A 27,725-nucleotide genomic window follows, 5' to 3' on the forward strand; every position below is an offset into this window, starting at 1 on the left:
GGTTTTGACTGCAAGGATGGAGACTCCACAACCTCTCTGGGCAACCTGTGCCAGTGCTTAAAAACCCTTAGAATAAAAAAAGTTTTCTTATATTTAAATGGAATTTCCTGTATTTCAACGTGTCTGTTTCCTCTGCATTTCCATTTTCTTGTGTCCATTTCATCCTGTGTGTCAATTTGTGTCCAATATTTTTTCTCACAGCCATGCTTAAAAATAGTTAAAGTATATGTTAGTTATCGTACTAGAGTAATGATGGACTTTGCTTACTGGCCAAGTAGGTAAGTTAATTGTTGATGAGAGGACAAAGGTTTTGATTATGATACTTACTATCCTAAATACCAAGTTGATCTGAAATTCTGTCACTGCAACTGCTGACTGAAGAACAACATGGTCTGGTTTTCTGTGCCTGCACTCCTAAGTTTGCTTCTTCAGGTGGTCTGGAGTCAGGTAAGAAAACAAAGAATGCATATTCTTTATATGATCAAGTAAGCAATGCAACTTAAGATGAATTTGAGAGGAAAAGACTTATGTATGTTGCTTTTGCAAAATAAGAATTTTGTTGTCATCTGCATGGAAGAAAGAGAAAGATTTCTGATTCCTTGGGGTCTTAGTGCTGCTATTTTTAATAGGCCTGGCTATACATGGGAAGAGCTTATCTTGCATTCCTCATCTAATAAAAATTTCCACTAGTATTTGAAATAACGTTATCAGAATAGCAAGTCTGGGGTTAGAACCAAGATAAGTATTAAAATTTATTTTGCTACTCCATATTTGAATGGAAATATGATTTTTTTTGCTCTAATACAATATATTTGATAATGAAATTGATGCCTTTTTAGCCACTGGATATACTTGTAAATGACTGTTCCTCCAATCCAGCTGAACTATTTAATGCCAAAAAAGTAACAGTTGAGGTTTTGTATTTCCTGTCTTTTGTAGAGAAGTGTAGCATTTTGCTCATCTTGTGATAATTTATTGCAGAGGCCAGGAATTTTGGTGATACACAATATAATTAGTTTGGAGAACAAAAAACAATAGGTTGTTGAAAGCTCATTTCAGCTGTTCATAGCTTCAGGGTAATCTATAGAGTAAGGTATTACTTATTGTGATATTACTTGAGTGGAATAACATTATCTATTTTATGTTATCCAACTTAACTGTCTGATTCTATGAATCCAGCTCCAATATCTCACTGTGACAGTCGTATCCCCTTCCTCTCCACTAACACATGCTCATACATCTCCCGAAGTCAAGAGCTCAACCTCATGTCCCCAACTTTCCCATAGTGTTCCTATATCTGCCACTACCCTAACCCACATTTCTCTTGTATTTCTGCTGCCCATCATGACTACCAGTTCCTCTATTCCCAACCTGTTTGAAACTCAAGTCTCAGCCTTGTTTAGATTCCTCTGCAGGCTTTATTAAAGCATGTAGTAGGTGATGAAGACTGGTACTAACATCTACAAGCTATCACACATCGCACTGACTGGTAATAACCAGCTCCTGTGTGAGAGAGTGGCTTCTAATCACCAGGGCTAATTGTTTCATTTTCATGTGCCTTATGGCCAGGAAGAGCTTCTTTCGTATTTCTGGATGCCAGTACTAAAAGTTATATACTCTGGAGAAAACACTGATAAGTTAGGGTGTCTCATCTAAACTTGTTGGCTATACTCCATCTGAAGTCCATGGTGAGGCAGGGAAATTTTCATCGGGTGATTTATTACATCCTTGAATAGCTGTCCAAGCTAGGTGAGGTGGATCATCTTCTGGAGATGCCAGTGCATCATGGTGGTGCCATACCTATTTCAGGGACAGCTAAATTATGTACGCAATTACTCATGTTTTTTCTCCACTGATTACTGAGTGAGTCTACTTACCTTGTTTTTATGTGACTAAAATAGATGAGATGTTTCCCACATGTTCAAGATGCACTTGAATTATTTACCCGTTAAATATGTTCACAAGCCATGGTTTGACCAACCTTTAATGTAACTTAATTCACATAAACCATGTTGTTTGCCAAAGTTAGGGACTAATATTATAAATGTTCAGATTTTTGTGTGTGTGTAGATTTAAAGGTAGCATTGGTTAGACTAAATTAGATTCCTCTTTGGTATACCACAGGTAATACAACCTTCCTCTGTGTGTGAGTGTGAATCTGTTGTTTATTTACAAACCTTTTAGAGACTAGAAATGCATCATGTAGGTCTCAGTTGTCAGGCTGGTATTGAGATGGAAGCCGTTACTACTCAAATGAGTAATACTTGTACACAGAGATACTCCTTTTGAAACTGAGTATTTTGCTGTTGAGATTCACAGGACTGAAGACCTAGTTTTGTTGAGAAGGAAGTGGGAAGGAGTGGTGAAAGGATTCCTTCAGTGTAAAATGTTCAGTGACAGTTTTCAGACACTGAGGACCAACCTGTGTTTCAGTAGATAGCTGAATTTGGTATTCTTCAGTCATGGTCTCACGTTTTGGTTTGTGCACCAAAAATGCTGCTGGACTTAGCTACATTGATTTTGGTTTGTGAGCTTTTGCTGCTGGTAGAGGAGCTTTTCCATGAGCTAGCCAGTTTTTACCTTTAGCACAGTTATGCTTTCTGATTAGTCGATATGGGTACATTATAATTAATAATTATTGAGACCGTAGAAACATTTTACTCTCCATTAATGGTTATAAGAGGATTCAGCATATATAGGTATGATTCTTCTCCTCCATCAACAATCTTTAACAGAAAAGACGATAATGTGATTTTAATCTTTGAATATTGCAAGCTTTACTTGTCATTTTTTTCTTCCACATATAGCTAGAAATCTGTGTGAGAGTGGGAGTTTAAAAGCAAATGAAGTCTTCAAAATGTGTGTTACACACTTTGCCTGTGTACTTTCAGCTTGTTTTACAAGCTGCACTTTCATTTCAAAACTTGAATACGTGGTCTGGATACTGTCTTATGCATATCCAGTGATAACAAAAGGTAATGAGAGGATATATGCGCAATAAAACTTCAGAATGTAAGAGGAGTCTATTGACACTGCAGATTTATGGATGATTTGTTTGGAAAAGATATTTTGGTTTATTAAACTGTATCTGTATACAGTTATATACTTATTCTTTTTTCTGAAGTCCCCATCCATATTTGTCACGTAGGAATGTAAACCTGAATAATACCAGTTAACTCAGTGAAATGTGAGATCAAAACTTATCCTTCAGCATTTGCATCTGCCCAAGTCTGGAAACAGTTTTTCAATCAACTTGGTCAGTTTTCCACAATGACACTGGGTTTTTAAGAGTCAGGTATCTTAAAATCTACCAAGTATTGAAACAACATAAACCTGGGAAGTAAGTACTGAAACAGGGTTGTTTCAGGAGAAATTGGGTCAGGAAACAAATTCTACTCAAAAGTTTTTGTAACCAACAGTTCAGGGTCAAAATCCTGCCTTTAGGCTGGGCAAGGACATATGTGGGTGGTAGTTTTCATGAAGACAATTAAGAAGCAGAAGAAGTAGTTGATTAAAAACTTTGCCTGTTTATATAACATTTAGATATTAAGCATTTGATTATGCCAGCTCATACCAATTAGGCATTATCTCTCTTAAACCTATAAATTATAGCCTCCACTTGCTTAGGCAAAAAATGTTTTTCCCCTCTTAGGCAATCAGAGTAAATCATCAAAATCTGACAAAAACTGTGAAGCAACAGTTTGAATTAATTTTAGTTCAGGTGAATCAAAATGATAAAATGAGATTTCAGGCTTTTGTATTTACAATATTTTTTCTGCCATTTGCTGAAGTTTTCACAAGAGAGTCATTTCAGATTGAAAATGGATCTTTCATTAAAAAGCTGAAATGGGACATTCTGGCATTTTCAAAGCTTTCTTTCTGAACCTTTTCCAAATGAAGAAATTTTATTGAAGGTTTTTTTTTTTCCTGCATTTGGTTAAGGTTTTTATATGAATCCTGTCAGTTTTAGGGCATGCAAAGTATTTGCCCTCAAAATTGTTCCTATCATTATGTGCCAAAAGTCAGGTCTAGAAGAACATGTACATTTGAATCTCTCTTGAATATTCTAGCCATACTATTTTCTTATCCAACATACAGATGGTAGAAATTACCACAATTAATATTCTTTTGGCCTGCATGGACTTGATTTTTGCCGTTTTTCAACATTCTGATCTTGTACTGTTCATTGCTTCTATTGGAGGTTGCAGATGTTTATGAGACTGGAAAAGTAAGTCCTGCATGCAAAACTGCATGTACGAAAGATAACAAATTATTTATATGGAGAAAGAAGAACAGTCAGGGAGTGGGAACTATAGTAAAAATAAAAATAAAAATCCCATCCTGCTTTGCAGAATTGCTGTTATGTCTTACAATTTGCTCTGTCTGTAACCTCTATTGCCAGAGCTCAGAATTTAAGGGTGTTTTTTACCTTCAGTTTGTGAACTTCTTTTCAAACATACGAATGCAAGACTTCTGGTGAGAAATAGGAAAAGCCACCCAGCAACAATTGCTTAGAAAGGCTGTTCATGATTTTGCTCACTGCGTGAGAAACAGTTGTGTAGTGTTATGTCAAGTATTCCAAGCCAGTCCAAAATGAAGTGTCTAGTCGAATAAAAGAGTATAGATTATATTCTGTAGGCATGTTATGGCAAGGAAAAATGTGTTCTATGTATGTCATTATATCTCACTATGGTCTGTGGATTTTACACATTGCAGAAAGAGTCTTTGAGTTGGTATTGCTTAGGTAAATGGAGTCCAGCTAAGGCACCGGACTGGGGCTGAGGTGACCTGAGCTCTGTACCCAGTCCATCGAAGACTTGCTGCGTGATGCCAGACCACTCATTCTATTCCCCCATCTTCAGATTTACGATGGGAAGTTAAGCATAACTTCCATAGGTTCTGTAAAGCTCCTGACTAGTAGCAATCCTTGATTTCGTAGAAATAATAGGCTCTTTTTTTCCTGTTTGTGAAGGACCATTCAGCACTGCCTGAGCTGTGAGAGAAAAACGGTTGTGAAAACTTCACAGAAGCAGTATTGGGTGACTTACTTGTTGGGCAGCCTGAAGTGGGGAGGACACAAAGCTGACACATAAGCAAATAAACATTTCCAGTCAAATGAGGAGGCAGTGGGTCCAGTCAATCCAATGCAAAGCCATACGCTAAGTGCTGTCAGTTGAGCTTAAATCGCATCTCTAATACTGTTGAGAGAGTAACGCGAGCTGCATTTCATTATGTGCCTTTCTAATAATATCTTTTTTTCTTCCCCTTCCCCAGCCTGCTCCAGAGACAACTGGTGAGTTCTGTTTAGAGATCTATTTGTATGCGCGGGAGGCAGTCAACAAAACCAGCTGCTCATAAACATCGCTAGGACAGACACAGATTTATAATTACTGTTATTGTTATTGCATTAATTTTCACACTTCATAAAGATAACAGCAAGGGCTAATGTCCTACCTCACTTGTCTTTCTATTTTTCAGAAATAGATGTAGATGGAGGAATTGATCAAGACATCTTTGACATCAATGAAGGTTTTTTAAAATTCAGATTCTTTTTAAATTTTTTTTGGAGATTGTCGTTACGGTAGCCACGGATCAATACAATAATTGCATGTTAATCTCCTCTTGCCTTTAGCTTTAGGACTAGACCTTTTTGAGGGAGACATCAAGCTTGACAGGGTGAGTTCAAATATAAAATATAAAACCATAAATGTATCATTGACTTATGCAATGTAAAGTATCACTGGCATGGAAATGATTGATGCATCCCGCTCCTACTAACAATAAATGCTGTTTATGTACCAATAGACTGAAAATGTTTGGGGATGGATTTCTACAAAATGTCACAGACAGTGAAGGAGTTGGGTGCATTTGCAGAAACGTTACCTAAAATAAGGTCGGTTTAGCTATTAGATCAGTATTATTAGCTTCTTGTTTCCTTTACTATGTTTTTTATATTTGAACTTTTAAGACATTCAACAGCACTGATCATCATCTGGAGAGGTTTATATAAAAGATTCTTCATTTATCTGTACAATATTTATTATAAGCCAATTCAATTTACAGACCAGTGCTGCAAAACCTTCATTATATAAGTAGATTCACTAAAACCAATGGAAAAATTAGATCAGTAATACCACATTTTAAATCATATGTCCAGTATCCCTACCTGATCAATTAAAAAAATAAATATATTTACATCGCAAGTTACATTTCAAAAAATATCTAGTAGAAACCCCTGAAGTGTCTTGTACCCCTGAAAGTTGGTAGTGTTTTACTCTCCCTTTTGGTGAATTGCTTTGGCCTGAGCATATCAGTGGAAGCAAGGACAGCACTTGCTAAGGGCACAGGAACAAACCCTTGCATTATGAAAAATTACAAAATTATTAATCTCTGTACAGTTTTCAGGGCTTTAGATCTTAACGCTTCCCACAGGAGCTGAAGCTGTCCTCACACATGCATCAAAATCTCAGGTAATTTCTATGGAGAAAGTGCTGCAGAAGTTGGAAACACCGGTAGAAAGGAGTGAAGGGATTTCAAACCCAAGCCTTAGACCTTGAGTGGTCTTCCAAAGTTTTTGAGCTCTCTGATTTTCTCTATGTCTTACATGGGCTTGTAGGAGACATGCTTTGCTTTAGCACTATTGTAGTCCCTGATCCTAAATCACTTTTTACTGATGACTGCATACTTATTTTCTTTCTCATATGCAGGAACGAAACTCCATCATTGGTGACAACTACCGGTGGCCCCACACTATCCCCTACGTCCTCGATGATAGCCTGGGTACAGTATTTGCCCATGAAAATGTCTGTATGTTGTGTTGATTGAAATGTTAAATACAGGTTGATAAAGATACTGTGGCATCCTTTTCTCTTTTAAGTCTAGAGCAGGCCATTTCCCACAGCAAGATTGGGCCTGGGTGTGCAAAAGCAGGATGCATCATCTTGGGGTTGGTGCTGGCTCTCACCTCCTTTCTTGGATGGTTCTTATCCTGCCATTGCTATGTCCCAGCAGATTGATTTGGTTTTAAAAGCATACGTCTGAGACATGCAACTCTACTAGGCAGAAGAAAAAACAGGGCACTGAAGATCTTTTTAAATCCAAGAAGCTTACCTGGCCATTTACATCATCTATAGCACTGATGGCAAACTGGAATTCTGGCAGACAATGCAGTTTGCAATGGCACATTGCTGAGTCCCCCAGTGTGGGCCAGGGATGCATCGTAGTTTGTCTCTGTCCCTTTGAGTCCACCTGGCTCTGGCTCTGCACGGCAGAGGCAAGTGGTGAGACAGGGAGCTTGTGTTCTTACTGTATACCACATGGGGAGATTGTCCCCTCACTACACAACGTGGGGTCATCTTTCTGGTACATGACAGGGAAAAAAATAAAAAAAAAATCACCCACCGCCAGTTTAGATTCGGATCTAAAGTGGGTTGAAACCATGCAAGTTGCTTAGAGGAGATGAGATAACTCAGATATAATGTTAGCAGTTCAAGTCCTGGAGAGATTCTATGAGAGATCTGTAGTCTGCAGTCTGCAGTAGATAAAATCTGATGTCTTCGTTCCCTATTTATTTAATACTTACATAAATCTCAGCAAAGTAAATGAAATAATTTACAAAATTAAGAACCACACACTGTAATATTTTATATACTCATCATGTCATATTTTATATACTCATCATGTCATACTTTATACATAAGTACCAAAGAAAAATTACACGGAAACAGAACAAGAGAAAGATAGAATGTCACAATGGCCTAATTTATGGTTTTAGGTCCCTACTCAGGTCTTAATCCAGCAAAAAGCCTGATTATTTTGATCAAAGATTGCTGGAGAAAGACCCACCTTTAGGCTTTGCTCCATACAGATGTATTGGCTCAGTATTGACAAGAACACTATTTGCTTTGCAGAAATGAATGCTAAGGGAGTCATCCTCAAGGCATTTGAACAGTATCGACTGAAAACCTGTATTGACTTCAAACCTTGGGAAGGGGAGAAGAATTACATATCTGTGTTCAAAGGAAGTGGGTAAGAAGAGTAATGTAAAATAACTTTCATCCTGTTTGGCTTCAGGCTATTTTTATGGCCAGTATTCACTCTAAAACTCATATATCTGATTATAGTTTCGTATTTTTGTTGTGGTTTTTTTTCCAGCCTTTTTTTAACTGGAAATTGTAGTAGTTTCCAAAACAGGTATTACCTTGGTAGTAATGAAAAATTTCTTGCTGATACTTATTTTTAAATGTAAGAGGAAATCAAATTCTTTAAGAGGTAATTTTCTTGGCATGGTAAAAGATATCAGAAACAGGCCAATTATTTTCTTGACTGATCTTTGGATATATGGATTATCACTTTCAAATAGTCATTCTTAGTATACCTTAGTTTTTTGGAAAAAAAAATCCCAGCAAAAATATGGTAGCTCTCACTGTGGGACAGTGAATTTGTTTGACTATAACAAATGGAATTGCATTTGAACAACATCACACCAGCATTCAGATATAACAGCAATATTTTTAAATGCTGCCTAGCACTGAGATATTTTAAAGAGGTTTCACTTTATTTACCTCTTTTGATGAATAGTTATACTATCCCACCTTAAATTTTGCAAAATAAGACCCCAGTAAAGAAGTCAAAATTGCCCCAGCTGCTTCCCTTTCTAAGACAGTCTCTGTCAAAACAGTGCAGCAAGAACAAATATATTCTCTACTCTATGCTGAACCATTTCTCTTAGAAAAGGAGATTAGGGAAAGCTTGATAGCCTGGTGAGAAAATTTACTTTCAGAAAATCATTTCCTGAAATGAGAATGCATTCATAAATGGGAAAAGATCTTCTGATAATAAAAATGTTTCCCTTTCCCTTTGGCTTGTTCTGAGATATTTGTAGCAGATAATTGTTTCAAAATTTCTTCCGTCTCTGGCTCTTTATATTTTCTACTCTTCATGCTATATACGACATAGAAACTCAACCTTAAAAGATCTATAAGTGGAGACTTAGGGAGCAATGCATTTTCCTGTGCTAATGACTCCTCGGCTTTTTGAGCCAAATGGAAAACTCATGTAGTTAAATTTTTTAGTCCTTTGTCACATAAAGTATGCATTGAATTTGCTAATAATTGTACCTGAAAAAAGAACCACAATATTTAGCCTATGGCAAGTAAGAGGCCTCTGCACAGTGTTTCATTTATATGTCTATTAAAAATAGATGAGTCATGGTGATGAAGAAGACAAGTCATTCTAGCTGGATAACATATCTTGCCCTCACTGCCTGGTGTGTCACTTGCCCTGAAAAGTTTCTATCATCTCAGCTGGCACATCCATAAAAAAATTAACACTCAGCAGCACTTTTAAAAAGATTGGAGCTAAACAGTGTGGTCTTCTGAAAACAGCTGTCCCGTTTCAGTGAGCTAGCTTCAGGCTGTACAAAGAAATTACCATGACTGACCCTGCATTAACTGCCCTTCGTTTCACTCCATTCCTCTCTTCTGATGTAGGGACAAGGTGAAAGGTGGGTAAACCAACTCATTTCCCCTCTGCCATTCCTAATTATTTTTTTTTAATCAGCTAGGACTCTCCTAACTGCAGACTAAAGACCTCAGTCCAGAGGGTACGGTGCAGACAGGAGCACAAAGTTCCTGGCAACACCAGCCAGATTCATGAAGTTTTATTGCACCAAGAAAAAGTTGATAAATAGTCTTTGCCTTTCCAATCTTGGCTTGCGTCCATAAAACAGACAGAGGAGGTGGGGGAACTTTGTGTCAAAAGGATTTGTAGTAGGCCATAAAGTCCTCATCTGGATTATCCTTTTGAATTCAAATGAAGTCAGCACAAAAGAAGTCAGCTGCCATTTTGTTGTGTTGACTGCCCTGTGTAAAAAATACATTTGTAGTCTCTGATGTACGTACACAGTGTCATCAACCCCACCATGCAGAGAGTCCTCTCCGTGTCCTCGTTCTTTATCTACCATTCGCCAAGCCTTGGCTACTGCCTGTATTATGTTAACAAGTATATATTTCTAATGCTAAGTGAGAAGAGGTACATGTAAGGTTTTCTAGCGCACAGCCTTCACCTCACCCTCTATTCAGGTCTATGCATCTGCAGCAGAGGTTAGACCGTGGATCTATTTAAATACCTTTTCTAGACTCCAGCCTGGTGCTGAGCAAAATACATGAGGGATGCTTGTGAATCACAGAAATGCAGGAGCATCAGATGTGGCAAGTGCCTGCAGAGCTCACAGAACAGTCTGGGAACTTGCAATGGATGTGTCATTTCTCCCTACTCTTCTCATGAAGAGCAGGACTCATTCAGCAGGAAAACTAGCATGGTGTGGTAGCGTCAAATGCTTAGCAGACCAGGGAGGATCAATGCTGTCTCTAGTATTTCCATATGGAAAATCAGGTTTTCATGGAGCTCTCCTGGGAGGTCACTTCAGCTTTTTGCCACTGTGGCACACAGGAAAGAGAACCCATGCAGAAGTGGATTGATACAGATCCCTGGCTAACCAGCTTGGTGCTGGTAAGTCAAAGTGTCTGTGTGCTGATACTGGTGATCTCTGATACTGTGGGAAATTATTTACTAGCAGGACATTAGCATAAAAATGTGCCTGAAGTAAGTGGCTTCATCGCTACTGATGGCATGCGTCTATCTACTTACAGCCCATCTTCCAAAAACAAGGCTGGTGGAATTAATCAGAGCAGGTACTTTCCTGTTCTTCTAGCATCTGATAGAGGAACTAGCAATGCAGAAAGCATTGAATCAGAGGAGATACAGCTCTCACACACTTGAGGAAGCTGGGACTTCCCCCCATTTTCTTCCTTCCTGAAGACACTGCTAATATGGGTTTCCAGGTGCCCATTGCTCTGGAGTGCCCTGTCCCACTTACTTACCTAGTTTTACTCTCAGTGCTTGGCGACACAGACGTGTATTCACTCCCTCTGCAGCTGCAGAACGATGGTTATGTAGGCATTTGGCAGTCTGAAGGCAAGGGGAAGCTGCATCCCCCAGCATTTGGATGCTAATTTTGCCAAGTGTCCTGGATGTGTCTGTGGCCTGCTGTGCACTACGCAGCAGCTGTGAAGCCAGAGGCAGCTGCTTTGGTATGAGGTGGACCCAGAAGTGTGATGGACTTCTTAGACTTCTGCACAACACAAGAAAAAGCTGCCTAATCGATATGAGGCCTTGTTCAAGGGAAGCCTGTGAAATTATGGATGCCACACGTGCTCCTTCCCAGGTCTCATGCTGTGATTTTAATGAGTAATCAATAGCCAAGGCCTGTGCTGCTTTGTGGAAAGAGAAATACTGGGGAATATGTTGCGCTAATAAGTTACAGGGTTCGAAAGTGCATGGTGTGCTTGTGGTTTTAAATTTCTGGGGTGATAGGACTGCAAATCCTATGGCATATTTTGTGCCCGATTAATTTTATGGACTTCATTGGGTAAGTGTTGATTTATTTGCTGCATAAAATATCAATTTAAATGTAGCTCTCTGTGCTTGCTAGTTTGTGGACATGGGGTGCCATTTTATTGGTTTGTGCAGATAGCTGACTGACTTTTTTTATCCTTTAATAAAAACTTCCAGCACAGTTGCGGTTTTGCTCTTTCTTGTCAGCGTGTGTCAGCAGCAAGTGCCCTAGCGCAGCAGCTCACAAATAGCTAGAAAGAAAAGAGCTTATGAAAAGCACTGTCAAATCCACCAACCTTTTGGAAGGTAAACACAGCCATGCAGAAGCATGCCTTGCCTGGCAGCCACAGCCCCTCACAAAGCAAAAGGCCAAAACAATAAACAGAGAAGCAGCTGCAATGGCAGAGGCGAGAATGTGTATGAACCCAGTTGCCCTTAGGATAAGGACAGGCTCAAAGTGTGCTCACAGTCACATACTGTGGTCCAGCTAAAAATTGTTAATTTGCAGTGACTTAATTACTCTAAATTATGTGCCTGTAGCCTTTGATGTTCAGCAGAGTAGCAAGGAAATCCTCATAATTTTGTGGTCCAGCTAAAAATTGTTAATTTGCAGTAACTTAATTGCTCTAAATTATGTGCCCATAGTCTTTGATGTTCACCAGAGAACCAACAAAATCCTCATCAGTTTTCTTCTGTCACAAATAGCTCAACATTTTTCTTCTAAAGAAAACCCATTAAAAATAGTAGAGCCAGAGCGGGGGAACTGCTTGTTCATTGAAACAGAGCTAAATGCAAGAGGAAAGGATCTGGTAAGGAATGGATCAATGAAAAAGCGCTCTCTGTAGCAAAATGTAGCTTCAGCGCTCAAGTTAAAAATACACCTGTTGAACAGATTGATTCTGGAGTTCATGTGGTGTGGGGATGGTATGTATCTCACAGACAGCCCTCTCATTTTATTTCAATGCTAGCTGCTGGTCCTCAGTGGGAAACCGCCAAGAGGGGTTGCAGCAGCTCTCCATCGGGGCCAACTGTGACAGGATCGGGACAATCCAGCACGAGTTCCTGCATGCCCTGGGATTCTGGCATGAGCAGTCACGGTTTGACCGGGACGACTATGTGTCCATCATGTGGGACAGGATTCAGCCTGGTCAGTTACTCCCTTGCTTTTCCTTTTAGACTCTGGTGTTAGGGGGTTTAGCTGTGGAACATCCCTTCCAGCCATCCTTCGGTGGTCACACTATTCTCTTACCCGGACTTATTTTTCAAAGCCAGCATATGAATAAATTAAAAATCAAGCGATATCTATCATCTGGGACAGAAAGCCTCCTTTGTTGTTGCTGTGGTTGTTCCTTGTGCCACGGCAGTTCTCAGAGCCCTAACTAGAGATCTGAGTCCTGTTATGATACATGTTGTACAGCAGAGCAGCAGAAGAGAATAATTTAGTTTGTTTAAATGAATACTCTAAAAGCACCGTTACTCTGGGACCCCTTAACAAAACAAAATTAAAAAAACCCCAAAACCCAACACTCTGAAAAACCCAGTGCGACCAAAGCCAGTAGAAAATCTCCAGTGAAAACGCCGGTTGTCCTCTTTCTCCCTGGCCGCTACACCCGGTGCGGGCAGCAGAGCTGAGACAGCAGAGCATGCAGAGAGGGTGTGCAGGCAGGAGAGACCCCTTTCAGGCTTCCCACCACACGAGTGGTTGCTTTAGCCATGCAGCTTGTGAATGTAAGTGGTGGCGTATTTGGCACAAGCCTGAAAGCTGGCACAGGGTTCCTCGGGACTCTGCTTGGTCTCTGCCTCTTCAGCTTGCCGTCGTCCTCTGTGACCTTCAGGCAGTTCAAAAACAAAGTTATAGATGCAGACTTGATGCTTTCCTAACACAGGTACACACAGAAGACTGAAAAAAATAGATAATGGTTAAATCTAATGCATTCTTATTTAGTTGTGATCAATAGGCAGGTGCACGTGGAAGTATATATTACAGAAAATGACTTAGACTCTGTTACTTGATTTCCATTATATTTTGCTGACTCTTTAATGACAAGTTGCACTATTGTTAGCCCTTTGAAATTGCTGCAGCTTTTTTACACTGACCAGAATATAGTTACTGTATTTTGACTAATTTAAAACATTTAAAACTTTACCTTCCATTGGGTAGTTAGTAATGTTTTTTTGCTCATACTCCAGAAAATATCTGTACAGTTAAATTCTGGAAGCTTATCTGATGACAACTTTAACTTGTTTATTGCAAGCTAAAATGACCAGCAATTAAATATCAGAGAATACAGATTAGAAACCGGGAGGCATTACAGTTGCAAATTGCATTAATTTGAGTACTGAAACAGTATCTCCACTTTTGGGTATCACAAACCCATCAAAGTTTATGGGTAGTTTCATGGGGAAAAGATTTCTGGTAGCAAAAAGCTTTCCTTCATCCAGCAGAAGTCATCATATTATGTTCCAGTGGCTGAAAGAAGAAAGTAAATAACTCCAGACTAGAAATAAACTAGTTTGTATACAGAGTAAGTACAAGTGAATGACTACAAAAAAATACTTGGGGATCTGATGGATTCTCTGTCACTTCGAGCCTGTACATCAAAACTTGGTCTTCTTGGGCAACAAACAATCTTTCCTTTTATTTTTCCTGTTTAGGCAAAAATCATAATTTCATAAAATATGATGATACAATATCAGACTCCCTGAATGTTCCCTATGACTATACTTCTGTGATGCACTATAGCCAAAATGCATTCAGAAATGGAACTGAACCCACCATCGTCACTAACATACCAGACTTCATGGATGTAATAGGACAGCGAATGGATTTCAGTGATTATGATCTCCAGAAACTGAACCGGCTGTACAATTGCTGTAAGTTTCTCCACTTCTTTTAATTTTTTTTGCTTCTGGCATTTGAAATAAATAAGGGTGATACATACATGCTGGACTCATCCAGGCACAAGTGAAAGAGATGCTATTGTATTTGGAGAAGTGAATTGTGTTAACAACACCAGAAATAACGGTACAGCTAGAAATAACATAGCCCTCCTGCAGAAACACTGCTGCGTAGCAGAGTTTTCTGTGCAATTTTGTCTGACCTTTAGTTAAAAACCAGCTTCACTCAGCAGCTGATTTTTGTTCATCCCTTGGGTGGCTGTTTAAAATTTGTGCTGCGCAAAGCTTTTTGGTGTCCCCCCCCTCCGCCCTGTTATTCCACAGCTGTTACTCAGATACTGTACAGAAATGCGTACCTTTGCTGTGGCTATCATACCTACCCCGCTCTCACACAATCTGTGAGACAGTGTGTGTGTTCATGCAAATAGGGTACAGATGCTGTTGTGAAGAAAATGTGAGCTTTTGAAATCTGTATTTTTAATTTCAAACCCAGTCTCTTTCAAAAGTGGTCAGAGGAGTTATTTTGCTCATGTGGGATTTATTTTGGAAAGTTGGGTGAAAGTAAGAGACAGAGAAATATAGATAATTCTATTACAAAACTGGAATATAATTCTATAATTGGGACTGCATCAAATGTGCCCTGGCACTCAGATGAAAACTTACTTCACTGCCTCAGTATCCCAAGTAGTGAGTACTGGTTTACAATTATATTTTAAGCCTCATTATATAGATACCTTAAATAATTATCAAACCATTTTATTAAAACAGCGCAATTTTTTGAGCATATGATTCTGATGAAAATATTTCTGTTCACGTAGGTCTAAACTGAACACACACTTACGTGCAGCCTTAGCTTCTAGCACTTGGCATACAGTCAATTAGATGTTTAGAAGTACTTACAGCTAAGGATATCTTCAACAGTGGATGGGGTCCTTCTTCCCCTCCATTAATCTTATATACTTTACAGCATTCTCATATATTACATAAATACTTCATGATATTTTAACTTCATTCTTAACCCGTAGGCACATTCCCCAAGTGAAACAAGCCCCAGTCCTGTTGAAATTAGTGACAAAACAGCCACCACCTCCAGTGCAATCAGGATCTGCCCTGCTCCCCAGTCTGTCCCTTGTCTTTGTATAGTATGCACGATATTCGCAGAGCCGTAAGTGGTCTTCAGATCACCCATCATTTGCCTAAGTGGCCCCTGTGCCCGGGAGGATGGGTGCTTCACAGGTCCCAGCCCTCACCCACTCGGCTGCTAGACTGATCCTTTCAGGTTAGATGGAAGACTGAGAATGCCAAACATGGTTTGGATGGCAGATATCCTCCCAGAGGAATCAAAAGATTAATTCTGTTGTTGAACATGACTTAAGGAAAAGTTTAAGCTGAATTTCTGCTAAAGGCCTGTCTGGTTAGGAAATTGCATTAAAAACGGGAAACTTGGTTCTCAAATTGAAAAAAACCAACCCACTGCATAAGAAATCCTGACTGATACTTCAGTGCTGTTCTGATCTCTTCTTCAGAACTGTCTTTCAGGGCATATGATAACAGTAGATTTTAGTCTGCTTTCCCCTTCTAGCGTATTACTTAACAGAACTGACCATGAGGTTTTCCTCAGCCACTGGACGTTAGTACTCAGCACTCATCCCCATGTATTTTCTTCCAAGTCCAGCCTTTCACTATGTACCAAGAAAGTATCTGGCTTTTGGTGCAGGTGGAGTTCAAAACCTGCCTCAAGCAGTGCCCTTTTCCCCTATTTCATGAATTAATCTAAGAAATACATCGTAAGCTACTGGGTCTTGTTTTTTTCTCTTCCTGTCGTTCAGGTGACCGCTCCATGCCAGCCAGCATTTTCTAATTAAGGTAGTTAGGCTACTTCTTTCCTGTTTGGGAAAATCGATTTCATATTTTGTTTTATATTTTGATTTCAAATAGCTCTTTCATCTAATAATTCTCTGGGTTTCTTACCTTCTTGCTGACACCCTAGCTGGGTTGTTTTTTTTTTTTTCCTTTCTCCAGCAGCCAATATAACATTCACTGTGAAAATCTTTTCTTGGTTTTTAACAACATCATACCAATACTGTATCTTAAAAGGTATCAGTCATACAACACTTCTGATAGCCTTGCAACCTCTAGAGGATTGTTAGCTTTCTATGAGGACAGTACAAAATATCTCAGCAGTACAACTGATTTGGCAGCGGTTCATACTGAAGTGCTTCCCTGAGCTACAGCTGAAGTGAAGCATTTGACATGCCATTGAGGTTGATTTTTGTGATACTCAAGGTCCTTTTTGTGGTGCAGTTAAACCTTTAAACCTGCCACAATATTTTACACATAGTTTGAAAAGCAATGGGTAACAAAACTAATAACAGGGATAAACGTGGACTGTGTCTTCCCTCACCCATCCAGGGTTTGCTTTAGACAGAGAAAACATTTCATACAGTGTTTTTCCTTTCCTATTCAACTGCACAGTCTTCCTTCACTTCATTTTTCACTTGTTATATGCAAGACATTTTAAAAAATTGTATGAGATGAGATATCCACTGGCCCAAAATGTACCTTTGCCAATGTTTTTTTCAATTCAGCATTTTGAAAATCAGGGTTTGCTTATTGCAGTGAAATAACTTCTGCTCTACCATATTTCAGAGTAAGCACTCCAACTGATATGTTAGTGAACTTTTATCAAAATCTGTGGCCATGTATGGACTGGCCCAAAGAAAGCAGAGGAATGAGTGGGAAGTCTCAGGACCTTCTGACTATGTGAAGGTTGGTGGGTTGGGGCTGGTATTAGTGTTCCTTTTATAAATAAAAGATGTGATATGATAATTAGCTGGCACCCTCCTGTGCTTGCTAAGTGCCCAAAGTGGTCCTGATGACATCTTATTAATGTCAGTGTTAATCGCCAAATGCTTTGAGTTTCTGAACATCATACCTATGAATATTGATGGTATTTGACGCCACTGATTATTTGGTGTCTGCATTTAGTTTTCTCTGCTCTTGGCTTTGGACATTCAGAATTAAAATGATTAAAATGTATGTCATGTAATAGAGATTTTTTTTTTTTTTTTTTAATGTTATAGCCTCCTCCCTAAGTTTCATGGATACATGCAGTTTTGAACTTGAAAATATATGTGGCATGATTCAAAGTTCAGATGATAACAGTGATTGGCAGCGTTTGTCTCAGGTTCCTGCTGGGCCAAATACTGATCACACTAATATGGGAGAATGCAAAGGTATGAGGAAAAAACTGTTCTTATCTCTCTGGGAAGTATTTTCTGCAGAGGCATACAAGTTGACTTCGATCTCGGCCTTGTTCTCTTTTTATCTGTTGACAAATTACAGTTTATTTTTTAACCAAGCAACATAAATCTACATACTTAGGGACATCATGTGATACATTGGATTTTCTCCTTATTTGAGAAGATTGAATGTCCTTATCTCTTTTGATCTGTTTTCTAGTTTTAGTGTCACATCCTGATACGAGAACTATATAACATTTTCTAATCTATAGTACAGGCACACCAGAAAGACTGCTGCTTTTCTGAATAATTGCTCAGTAAGTCTTTGGAAATGATTGGGATTTAGAAATTATGTATATTATGAGGGCTCAGGTGAACAATTAATTGAGAATATAGCCAGTTGTGTCTGAACCTGTCAGAGAAAATTGCATGAGTTCAGGAGCTTAAACCAGTCCTCCAGAGAGAGAGTCAACCGTGAATTACTGGCACTGGGTAAAGAGAACAAGCCCATGCTTTTGAGTACAAATTGCTAGAGAGTGCCAAATGAGGAGAAAAGTTGCAAGAAGAACAGTTCTGCCTTGGGACAATGTGAACAGGTAACAGTCCTCAGTCTGAGGATTTGTACAGGAACTACCTTACCCTGACTTGACCATGTCTCCTAGTGTTACTACAGTTCAGTGTAAAGAATACCGGTACGCCAGGAAAATTTTGTTTTCTCTCTCCTCTACTGTTCATTTCTCATTGACTTTTGACAGATTCTGGCTACTTCATGCATTTCAACACCAGTGCTGGAGCAGAGGGAAGCACAGCTATCCTGGAGAGCCGAATTCTGTATCCCAAAAGGGGCTTTCAGTGCTTACAATTCTATTTCTATAACAGCGGTCACGAAAGTGACCGGCTGTATGTCTGGGTCAGGGAGTATACTTCAGCCCATCCGAATGGTACTTTGAGACTCATTGAAGAGATAAAAGGTATGGAATAAAACTGCATTTGGGTTTAATCTATATGCAATATCCTTTTCAAAGTACTGGGGGAAAATACTGTAGCAAAGTGACTCATGTCCTAGCGTTATTGTTTGGCTTCTTCTCTAACTATGTAATTGATTCTCTGCTGGTGAAATTGTGCTTGATGGATCCTCAGTCAGCCATTTTCCTAGAATATAATCAATTACCACAAATTACAAACTCTTGGGTTATCAGTATAGTTTTCTCACCAAAATAGCTAAAATTCCATGAGTAGTCATTTTAACTGTTCTAGAATTGCTGGTATCAATAGCAACAGATGAAGTTGGTCATTAGAGTAAATTACAATGAATAAGAAAGTAATAATAAAGAAATGGAAAGTGTAAGTTCATTCCCTGGAATACCTAACATACAAGTTTAAAAAAGATAAATAAAATTTAGCTTACTTTTTAAACAAGGTTTGAAATGACTTAACTGAAATACATGGGCAGCAGATCATGATTTGAGTGGTAGTTTGAAGAAAATTAAGTTCTGTGGTTTTAGGAGCCTACAGCCTACAGAATGAGCAACTGAGGTCAGTTAATGGACAAGACCTCTTTAAGCTAGAATTGCCAAAGGCATCTTATGGTTAAATTACTTTCTCAAATATTTAACTATTACTTGGTCTCCTTTGCAGCTACAACTAGTTCAATCTTCTGGTTACATAAGGGTCTGAGCAAGTTCTTTTGCTAAATAGGTATCGAGTCCACTCTTCTGCTTCTTTTTTGTCCCTTTAGGTTCAGCTACTGCTCACGCCTGTTTTTCTTTTTTCCACTCTTTTCTTCACCCTGATGCTTTCATCATCCCTTTGTGCCGTCAGGAATCATTAACATATCAGGGCTGCTGAGGCAGATGTAGATTTCAGATCAGTCTGAGCCCTCCAAACCCTTTCGAACCCTACTTTGAAGCCAAGATTAGTTTCTCCACACTCCAGCCTTCTTCACAAATGCTCTTTCAGGTATATTAGGTCCCTTCTCCCATTCCTGCTTTCTCAAGTCCGTAATTTCCTTTTAAGTCTCTGATCTCATATGTGTGTCCAAATGGGCACCCTACTTTGACAATCTCTGGTAAAACTTTCAGGAATGGTCTAAGATTAGTTTTTCCCCCAAGCTGTTTCACTTCTCTCACGTGAGAAGTTACCCTCACGGGTGCAGTCAACAAACTGGAAGAAAGAGTGACACTACAGCCCTTTCCAGCCATGATCTAACGTGCTGGCTGAGCTGCTCATGGGTTTGCACTGAACCCCCATGCTCAAGAGGCTGAGGGACAAGCCCTGAATCCTTTCTGCTGGACTGTGGCAGCTGTAGCTGCCTTCAGCTGGGAGCAGGGGAGGCTGTGGGAGCCGAACGTTTTACAGCACAGGAGCTGATCTGCTCGTTGAACGTGAGTCAGAAACCCCAGTCTTGCATATCATCCGTGCAGTTAAAAAAGCCTTTAGTTTATGCAGAAGGCAATTTAATGGAAACCAGTGGGGTGGTTTTGTTCTTGTTTCTGGGTTTATTTTTTTTCCTCCCAATTATAACGGTAATGAAGAATGGCAAGAAATTAAGACTTATATCCGAGATCCATTGTGTTGTGTTTAGAATCATTAGGGAAGTGAAGCGCGAGTTCTGTACCTGGGATTGGCACCGCTTATTCCATAAATGCAGCTGAAAGTCTGGTCTTCCATGCTGGTGAACATAAACCAGGCAGCAAAAGAAACTGTTTTGCTGCACACATTGTTAACGAAGCATGTCTTACTTTCACCTGCCTTACGAGGCTGCTGTGCAGAGGTATCTGCTTTTGCGTACACTGGTCTTGGAGTCAAGTAGAATTTGCTAGTGCAGGCACTTTTGGATGCAACATCAGCCTTGCAGTGAGTTTTTATCACATGAAGTAGGTTTTGCAAACGACTGGCTTTAATTTGAACTTAGTACCATTAATCATTTGATGGGTGAATAGTGCTTCTGCATAGGCAAACTTCCAACAAGCCTTTTAAATATACAAATCTTGTAGTTCTAGGCTCCCAGAATCCTCTGTAGCATTTTTTGTTGAGACATGTTGTTACTCGGTTATTTGAATATACTTTTGTCTGATTTTTTTTTTCTTTTTAATAATACAGGTGACAGCCATCTTTGTGCATTTAATTATCACAACATTTATACTAATTTAATGCAGTGTTCTTTAAAACTATAAAAGAAAAAGCAGTCTTAAAAACCATCAACACTGTTTTCACTCAAAGAGCTGCTATGCATATTAAATCTGTTGAAAAACTGCATTGAGAAAATATGATCTTGCAGTGAAAATGTAACATCTACAGGAGAAATATTCCATCATGTCAGTACCAGTGGAAATGAGAAATTCTTACATAGTGTTGATATAGGATCTGTAGACCTGTTTGACTCTATTGCTTACTCAGAAATCCCTACCCTTGTTTTTCAGGTTCACCTGCGAGTTACTGGCAGCTCCATCACGTTTCTTTGAATGTCACAAGTAAATTCCGGGTTGTGTTTCAAGGCGTGAGAGGAAGTGGCTTATCAAAGGGAGGCCTCTCTATTGATGACATCAACTTGTCAGAGACTCAGTGTCCCCACCACGTCTGGCATATCAGAAATTTCACACATCTCCTCAATACAAGTCCAGCAGGGACAGCAGGAAGAATATACAGTCCACCTTTTTACTCTAGTAAAGGATATGCTTTTCAGGTCAGCTTGTTTGTAAATGGTACCGCCAATAACCCATTTAATTTAGCAATGTACTTGTACTTGATTTCTGGAGCAAATGATGACCAGTTGCAATGGCCCTGTGCATGGCAACAAGGTACCATGACTCTGCTTGACCAGCATCCCGATATTCGACAACGGATGTCAAACCAAAGAAGTATAACAACTGACCCTCTGAAATTATCAGGTTAGTTAAAATCAGATGTGCTATTCAGTCAAAAGATAAGGAGTCAAATTTTCTGTTTGTGTATGTTAGTGCAGGTTTCTTTAGCTTCTGGAATGTTTCATTTGTTTACAGCAACGATATAATTGATCCACAGAAAAGAAAAAAATTGAACATACAAGTAGGTTAAGCTGGGACCGTGGATTTCAAAGTTGATTTGCATAAGAAACAGGTGGATGATCCACTCCTAAAATTTCTTTCATATGCTCTGTGAAAATGCATTTATATCTGCTTTAATGAGAATGGAAGTTTTCCAGGAAGCTTGAAAGGAAAAATACTGAATTAACAATATGCAGAGTTCAAACCAGATAAAAGTGCAGCTATTAAATCCCCTCCCTTCTTGTAAAAGGTACAGTGGTATCAGCGCAAATCTCCAGCTGTTCAAAGTACTGATTCATATTATGTATTCTGTGCTCGTTCAAGGTGTGAGAAGATAAGGAGCAATTGTCCACAATAACTTGGAAAGGAGGCAGTTGAGGTAAAGATATAACTCTGAGAAATGGTAGGAATCTCTATAAAGAGAGATATTAGAGAAACCCCCTATATTCATCATTGGATAAAGTTTGGATTTAAGCCAAAATGACTTTCTGCATCAATATAAGGGTTTTGTCAAAAGAAACCACCTTCACCACTGAATTAGTTTCCTGGGCTTTCAGACCATAACATTAGTCAAGGAAGGAAGGCACAAAAATGTCTAATTCACAGTATTATTTTTAAAATTTATGATTTTCATTCATTTTTCTGTGACACTGTCTCTACGTGAAAACAATGTGGGTAATCTAGAAAGACTAAATGGTCTCCACTGTAAATGAAAGGTGCATCACACCAGGTCCTCCACAGATGGTTGATATTTTCCCTGTGCTCTCTGCTATTATGGCCACAGTGCTCAGCCCTTTTCCTTCCCTGACCCTGTGGACGTGCAGTCTGTTGGCACTCTGCTCCTTCTCCCTCGTTTATTCATATATTGCTAGTAGCCCCAGATTCCCAAGAGAAGCCTTGAAACTCCTATCCTTTCTCTAACCAGCAGAGGTGTTGGAGCAGGCAGTTTCTTCTCCCTCTGTCAGATACTTCCATAGGCAATCAGGCTTAGCTTTGAGATTTAGAAGGAGGTTTGATAGAGGGGACATCAATGGCCTGTGACAATTCGGGTTGTTCAAGTACCCTCTGCCCTACATCCACATCAAGAGATGCCTCTTTTTTGAGAAGCACCGAATTAATTCATTTTACATATGATTCATGTGCTATTCATCTTCTTGCCTACTGTGCTTTAAAAGAACTAAAAAGACAGTACAACAGGTTGTCAACTAGCTCTCCAGTAACCTCATCTCCAGCAGGCTCTTTTCTCAATACCTCAGGCTAAACCAAGCCATTGAAGATCTCCGTTGTCTTGTGCATCTCATCATTATGGAATCTCAGGCAAAAAAATCTGCAAATATTGTAGGCAGGTTCAGCATTGCTCCTACTCTTTGAATTTCAGGTAATTTATTGTCTTCTCCATATTCATGAAATCCATGAGCAACTAAGCAGAAGCAGGCAAAGTAGGACACGGTCTGTCTTTGTTGTTGAGAGAAGCCTCAGTACTAATTTGCAGCAGAGATTATCTGAGAAGGAAGGAACCCTATTGAGAAAGAAATCCAGAGTGGTCCCACACTCACATTCCGTTGCTTGCTTTGGTTTTTTTTCCCCAGATTCCTCATCAAATTATTTTTGGGATAGGCCAGATAAAGTGGGATCCGTAGCAACTTTTCCCAATGGAACCAGATTCATGAGAGGTCCAGGAATTGGAACGAGTACATTTTTAACTCATCAGAGACTTAGAAGCCGCAACTTTATTAAAGAAGACAGTGTTTATATTCTTTTAACAATGGAAGGTATGTAAATATAGCTGATATTCTTTATGATACAGTAAACATGGAGTGTCACATACTTACTAAGTCACTAGTGCTGTAGCTATAAATACACATGATGTACTTTGCAGATGAGCAGTTTTGGAACTATGCATGTATCTAAAGTCAAATCATATGTTTGAATAAATTTGTGGATAGGTACATACACTGTATAATTCCTTTGTCTCATGTGAAGGTGTATAAAGTGATGCTAATCCTGTGCAAATTATTTTGAATAGAGTACTTTGAATAAAATTGCCTATTTCTGAAAAAATCTAGAGGACATTTCCAAAATACATCATGCTCCTGAAAGGTAAAACAGACTATTTATCCATTATACTTGTGGAAAGGGTCTTTGCTCTTTACTATTAGAACTTATCATTAGAATAAGAGGAAAAATAACAGGACGTAAAGACCTTATTTCTTGTGGTTTTATCATGCAGATATATCACACCTACTAGCAACTCAGCCAAGTGTTTCACCCACCTTTGTTGCGAGTACACCCGGTGCCAACACCAAGCCTACCACTAGGTCTACCACCACCACAACACCCATCACAACAGCCTCTGTCACCCTGACCGAAAAGCCAGAGATGGAGGTTCCCAACTACTGCCCAGACAACCCTTGTGAAAATGATGGAGTCTGCATTATAGTAGATAGAGTATCAGTGTGCAGGTAACTGTCTTTATTCACTCTCAAATGCAATTTCAGGATGAGTAATGGAAGTTTCTAGTAGAATAAATCTTTGTTCCTAACGAGAGGAAAGACTATAGCTGATTAAGGCAAATATTTCCAATGGCTACTGCGAGACTAAACTTATGACCAGTTTGGGCAACAAAGCTCCTAACCTCAGCATTTGACCATTTTGAAGTACTCTGCTTGACTTTTCTGTAAATTATATTTTAAACATGTTTATCATTTTCAGTAATGTATTAGTCCAATGTTATAAAATGGACTGTGCATCTCCTTAGAAGTCCCTGTAGCAAAATTTAGAAGAGTTAAATATAAATGCAGTTGAAACAAAAGAGCATTTATATCAGTAGGCAAAATGTTTAATACTTCTCAGGCAGGAAGCAGCACAGACATTTTAGAATTTGATTCAGAAATATCATGTAGTGCAAATTACGACCATGAATTACCAGAGTGTAGTTGCTTGCCTTTGAAACCAGCAATAAAGGCTGAGGACTAAAAAGATTGTTTGCTTTGCAAGAAAATGAATATCAACTTTTATTTAAATCTCTGTGGATAGATTTATGTAACCCACCTGGCTGACTAGCATTGTTTCAGCTCTCAAACAAGCTTTAAGGCTGAAGATAGTAACCTTATGTGATGCTGTGCCAGGGCAGGTAGACTGGGGGAGTGCTGTGAGGCAAACGCCTAAATGCTGAGAGCAACAAGACTCAGGATGATTCATTAAATGTTATATCTCTCCATTTAGAAACCTTTTAAGAAACAACTCTTGTGCAACCCATCAGAAGCAGGTCACAAATATGAGTAAATGTCATGAAGCTGTTCCAAAAAGACAAAAAAAAGTTAAGCTGAATGTTATGCCTGATTTCGAAATTATGGAAGGAGAACATTTTTTTTCTGACATCTCTGGGCTATTTGAAGCTCTGGTGCCTATGTAACCTACTTTCCATCCTAGAGAAATGTGTGACCAGCAGTCAGTTTCCGCTCCGATTTTGTATTGGGAAACGAGGGGGAATGTGATACAGAACTCTGTTTAAGCTGGATCACATGAAGTCCCGCAACGGTCATTACCTTTGCAGCGCACTGCAAATGGACTCATTTTCAGGGTTGAGGGTAGTTCTGAGTAAATGGCTTAGGAACTAGAAAAACAATACGTAAGAAACAACCAGGGTTAGAAAGATAGGGACAGGTATGTATTCAGCGGTACTGCACATATATTTTTTTTCAGTTAGATCATTGGTACCCTCATATGCTCACTATAAAAAGGTTCAGAGCTGATTGTGATGCTGGATAAGGTGAAGGAATCAAGGCCTGGAGGTTGTTTTTAGTCCTAAAACCAGACAGCTGCTAGGATCTTAATTTCTTTTCTTACTGTCTTCTTGGGGGAGGGCAGAGGCAGCTCATACAAGTTCTTTAAATTTGACAATAAGCCCCTTCTGGCAATGAGAAGGTCTGATCAGAACATACCACATCTACTAGCAAAGAAGCACTGAGCAGGGAAAGGGGAATATGGTGGGAACACCTTTGGCTGGCTCAGTCCTCAACCCGGGGAATTCCTGCACCTGAACTTTGGTTCAGCTGCTGTCTGGTCAGAGGTGCCTTGAGAGTCTGGCCTGTGGTCTCCATCCCATTTATCTCACAGGTTCGCACTGCTGCACAAGGTGACCTCAGAATTAAAAGCAAAGCACACGTGAGGAAACAGGTGGATGAAGTTTTCTGGAGGGTGGTAAATGTGGCTTGATTGGTAACTGGAGGGACTGTGGGCCAGCAGTGTAAAGCTTCTGGACTACTTGCCCTAGGAGCTTATTCAACTCCTTATAAAGGATTTTTTAAATTGACTGAGTGAAGAAGATAGAAGAGCTTTGTGTAAAAGCTGAGCATGACAAAAGGCAGAACTGCATCAGGATACAAGGCTAATTAGTAGTAGTTGAAGCAAATATTACATGACAGTGGTCCTAGTGACAGGTATCAGTTTCATGCAGCAGAAAGTGAGTTTTCTATCAACAGAAGTGCTATGAACTCCAAGGAAAAAGCAGCAGATAAGTGAACTGACTGATCCAGACAGTATCTCTATTGGTAGCAAAAGACAACCATTCTGTAGCAGCAGCTCTATAGATCAGCTGCAGCCAAGCGTTAAGCAGTCAAAAGGATCAGAATAGCGCTTGGGATTTCTGGCAAAGGCTCTCTGTAAAGACATGACCTGTAAGAGAGCAGGAAGCTGGAAGAAGCACATCTGGATGTGTAAGGACAGTGGTCCACTCAAGACAACTTTAAAATGGAAGTCTATTTTAAGATAACTTCATTATGCCTTGGGATATAGAAACAGTACATCAGAGATGCCATTTTTCTTAAGTAGACCTTTTCATGCCTTTAATCTTTAGGTGATAGCACATGTTTGTTCTTTTACTTTCTAGATGTCCAGCCGGTGACAACTGGTGGTACATGGGAGAAAAGTGTGAAAGGAGAGGCTCCACTCACGAAAATACTGTAATAGTTGTTTCTTCAACCATAGCTGTATTTGTTGTAATGCTTATTGTCACTATCACAACCGCAGTGTGCCTTAAAAAGAAATACAGCCAAAGAAAGGAAAATACGGAGAGCCTGACTCTAGAAGTAGTAAGTATTTTGCCTCTTTCAACAAATATATACACATAGACATATCTCTCTCTATAGTTACTAAAAAGTAACAATCAAATTCAGTAACAAATAAATTGGAAGATGTCACATTTTTGAAGTCTGAAGACTCCAGCTTAGGAATTAAAGAGCTCCATTAAGTGCTGCTAATTTATTAAACACCAAAAAGCCACTTCATTCCAAACCTGCTCTCCTCCTCCACCCCGCCCCCCCCCCCCAATCTTAGTGCCCCAGTGGCAGCCTACATTGAGTGAGAGAGTATGAACAAAGGGGCTCATTTTCAATTTGTAACTAAACTGTGTTTTCTGCTCATCTATTACTGCATTTTCTACTAAAGATCTCCCCTTAAAACACCTGGATATGGTGCTAAAAAAACCCAACCCAAAATGTCAAAACGAAAAGCAAATCTAAAAATTCCCTATTCAATAGCCATTTTTTATGCAAGGAACAAATCAGCCATGGAAATAATGACTTAGGGAGAGGTAAAAGAAGACAGCAGGTTAAAATTATCTGAATGAATGGATCAGAAAGGCCATGTAGTGAATAACAGCAGCATTTGGGCAGGTTTTGATAGGAAATTTCACGAAGTCCGAGGCACATGGACTCTTAGTTTAAATAGAGACTTAAACTTGGAAATAGCAAGAGTGACATAGCTTAGAGGGACTCACAAGGCCCAGGAGAAATTATGTAAGCAAATTGAGGAGGAATGGCCTTCCAGACAGCAGAGTTCCATTTTTAATTTTGTACTAATATTCTTTGTGTGATATCCTGTCGACGTCCAGTACTTCTGTGCAATGCCAGATACTTGACACTGTTACTTTATGACCTTCCAATAAATAATTTTGGTTTCTTTGCAAGTAACGCTCTTACATTATACACATACTTCCCTTCCCTACACACTTTTAAAATGTGGGTTTGGTTTTTTTTGTTCTTCCCATTTAGAATAAAACATCCTTCTGAAGATAATGCAAACAAGCATCAATGACACAAGATGAACATCACTGGAAAACCACAATGACATCGTCATTATTTGTATTACTTTTGTCTCAACC

General features: G+C 39.3%; 1 protein-coding gene across 1 annotated transcript; it reads left to right on the forward strand.

Moving 5' to 3' along the window:
- The first annotated feature begins 387 nt into the window (after nucleotides 1-387).
- MEP1B (meprin A subunit beta) lies at nucleotides 388-27,725 on the forward strand. The gene is made up of 15 exons (XM_075024308.1): nucleotides 388-447; nucleotides 5,275-5,293; nucleotides 5,479-5,529; nucleotides 5,633-5,674; nucleotides 6,700-6,780; nucleotides 7,911-8,028; nucleotides 12,366-12,544; nucleotides 14,053-14,271; nucleotides 17,379-17,531; nucleotides 18,293-18,508; nucleotides 20,960-21,427; nucleotides 23,152-23,334; nucleotides 23,793-24,024; nucleotides 26,454-26,655; nucleotides 27,616-27,725. Exons 1-15 carry the CDS (start codon nucleotides 388-390, stop codon nucleotides 27,631-27,633), a joined length of 2,241 nt encoding a protein of 746 aa, XP_074880409.1. The 3' UTR covers nucleotides 27,634-27,725.

This window comes from Buteo buteo, chromosome 3, assembly GCF_964188355.1.
Source record: "Buteo buteo chromosome 3, bButBut1.hap1.1, whole genome shotgun sequence".
Classification (NCBI taxonomy): Eukaryota; Metazoa; Chordata; class Aves; order Accipitriformes; family Accipitridae; genus Buteo; species Buteo buteo.

What these genes read in the sequence shown, in the direction of transcription:
- MEP1B (XM_075024308.1), top strand. Translation starts at nt 388, where the DNA reads ATGGTCTGGTTTTCTGTGCCTGCACTCCTAAGTTTGCTTCTTCAGGTG. An exon ending in GAACCGGCTGTACAATTGCT is followed by an intron (nt 14,272 to 17,378) that starts GTAAGTTTCTCC and finishes TTAATGTTATAG; the next exon opens with CCTCCTCCCTAAGTTTCATG. An exon ending in GATAGAGTATCAGTGTGCAG is followed by an intron (nt 24,025 to 26,453) that starts GTAACTGTCTTT and finishes TTTACTTTCTAG; the next exon opens with ATGTCCAGCCGGTGACAACT.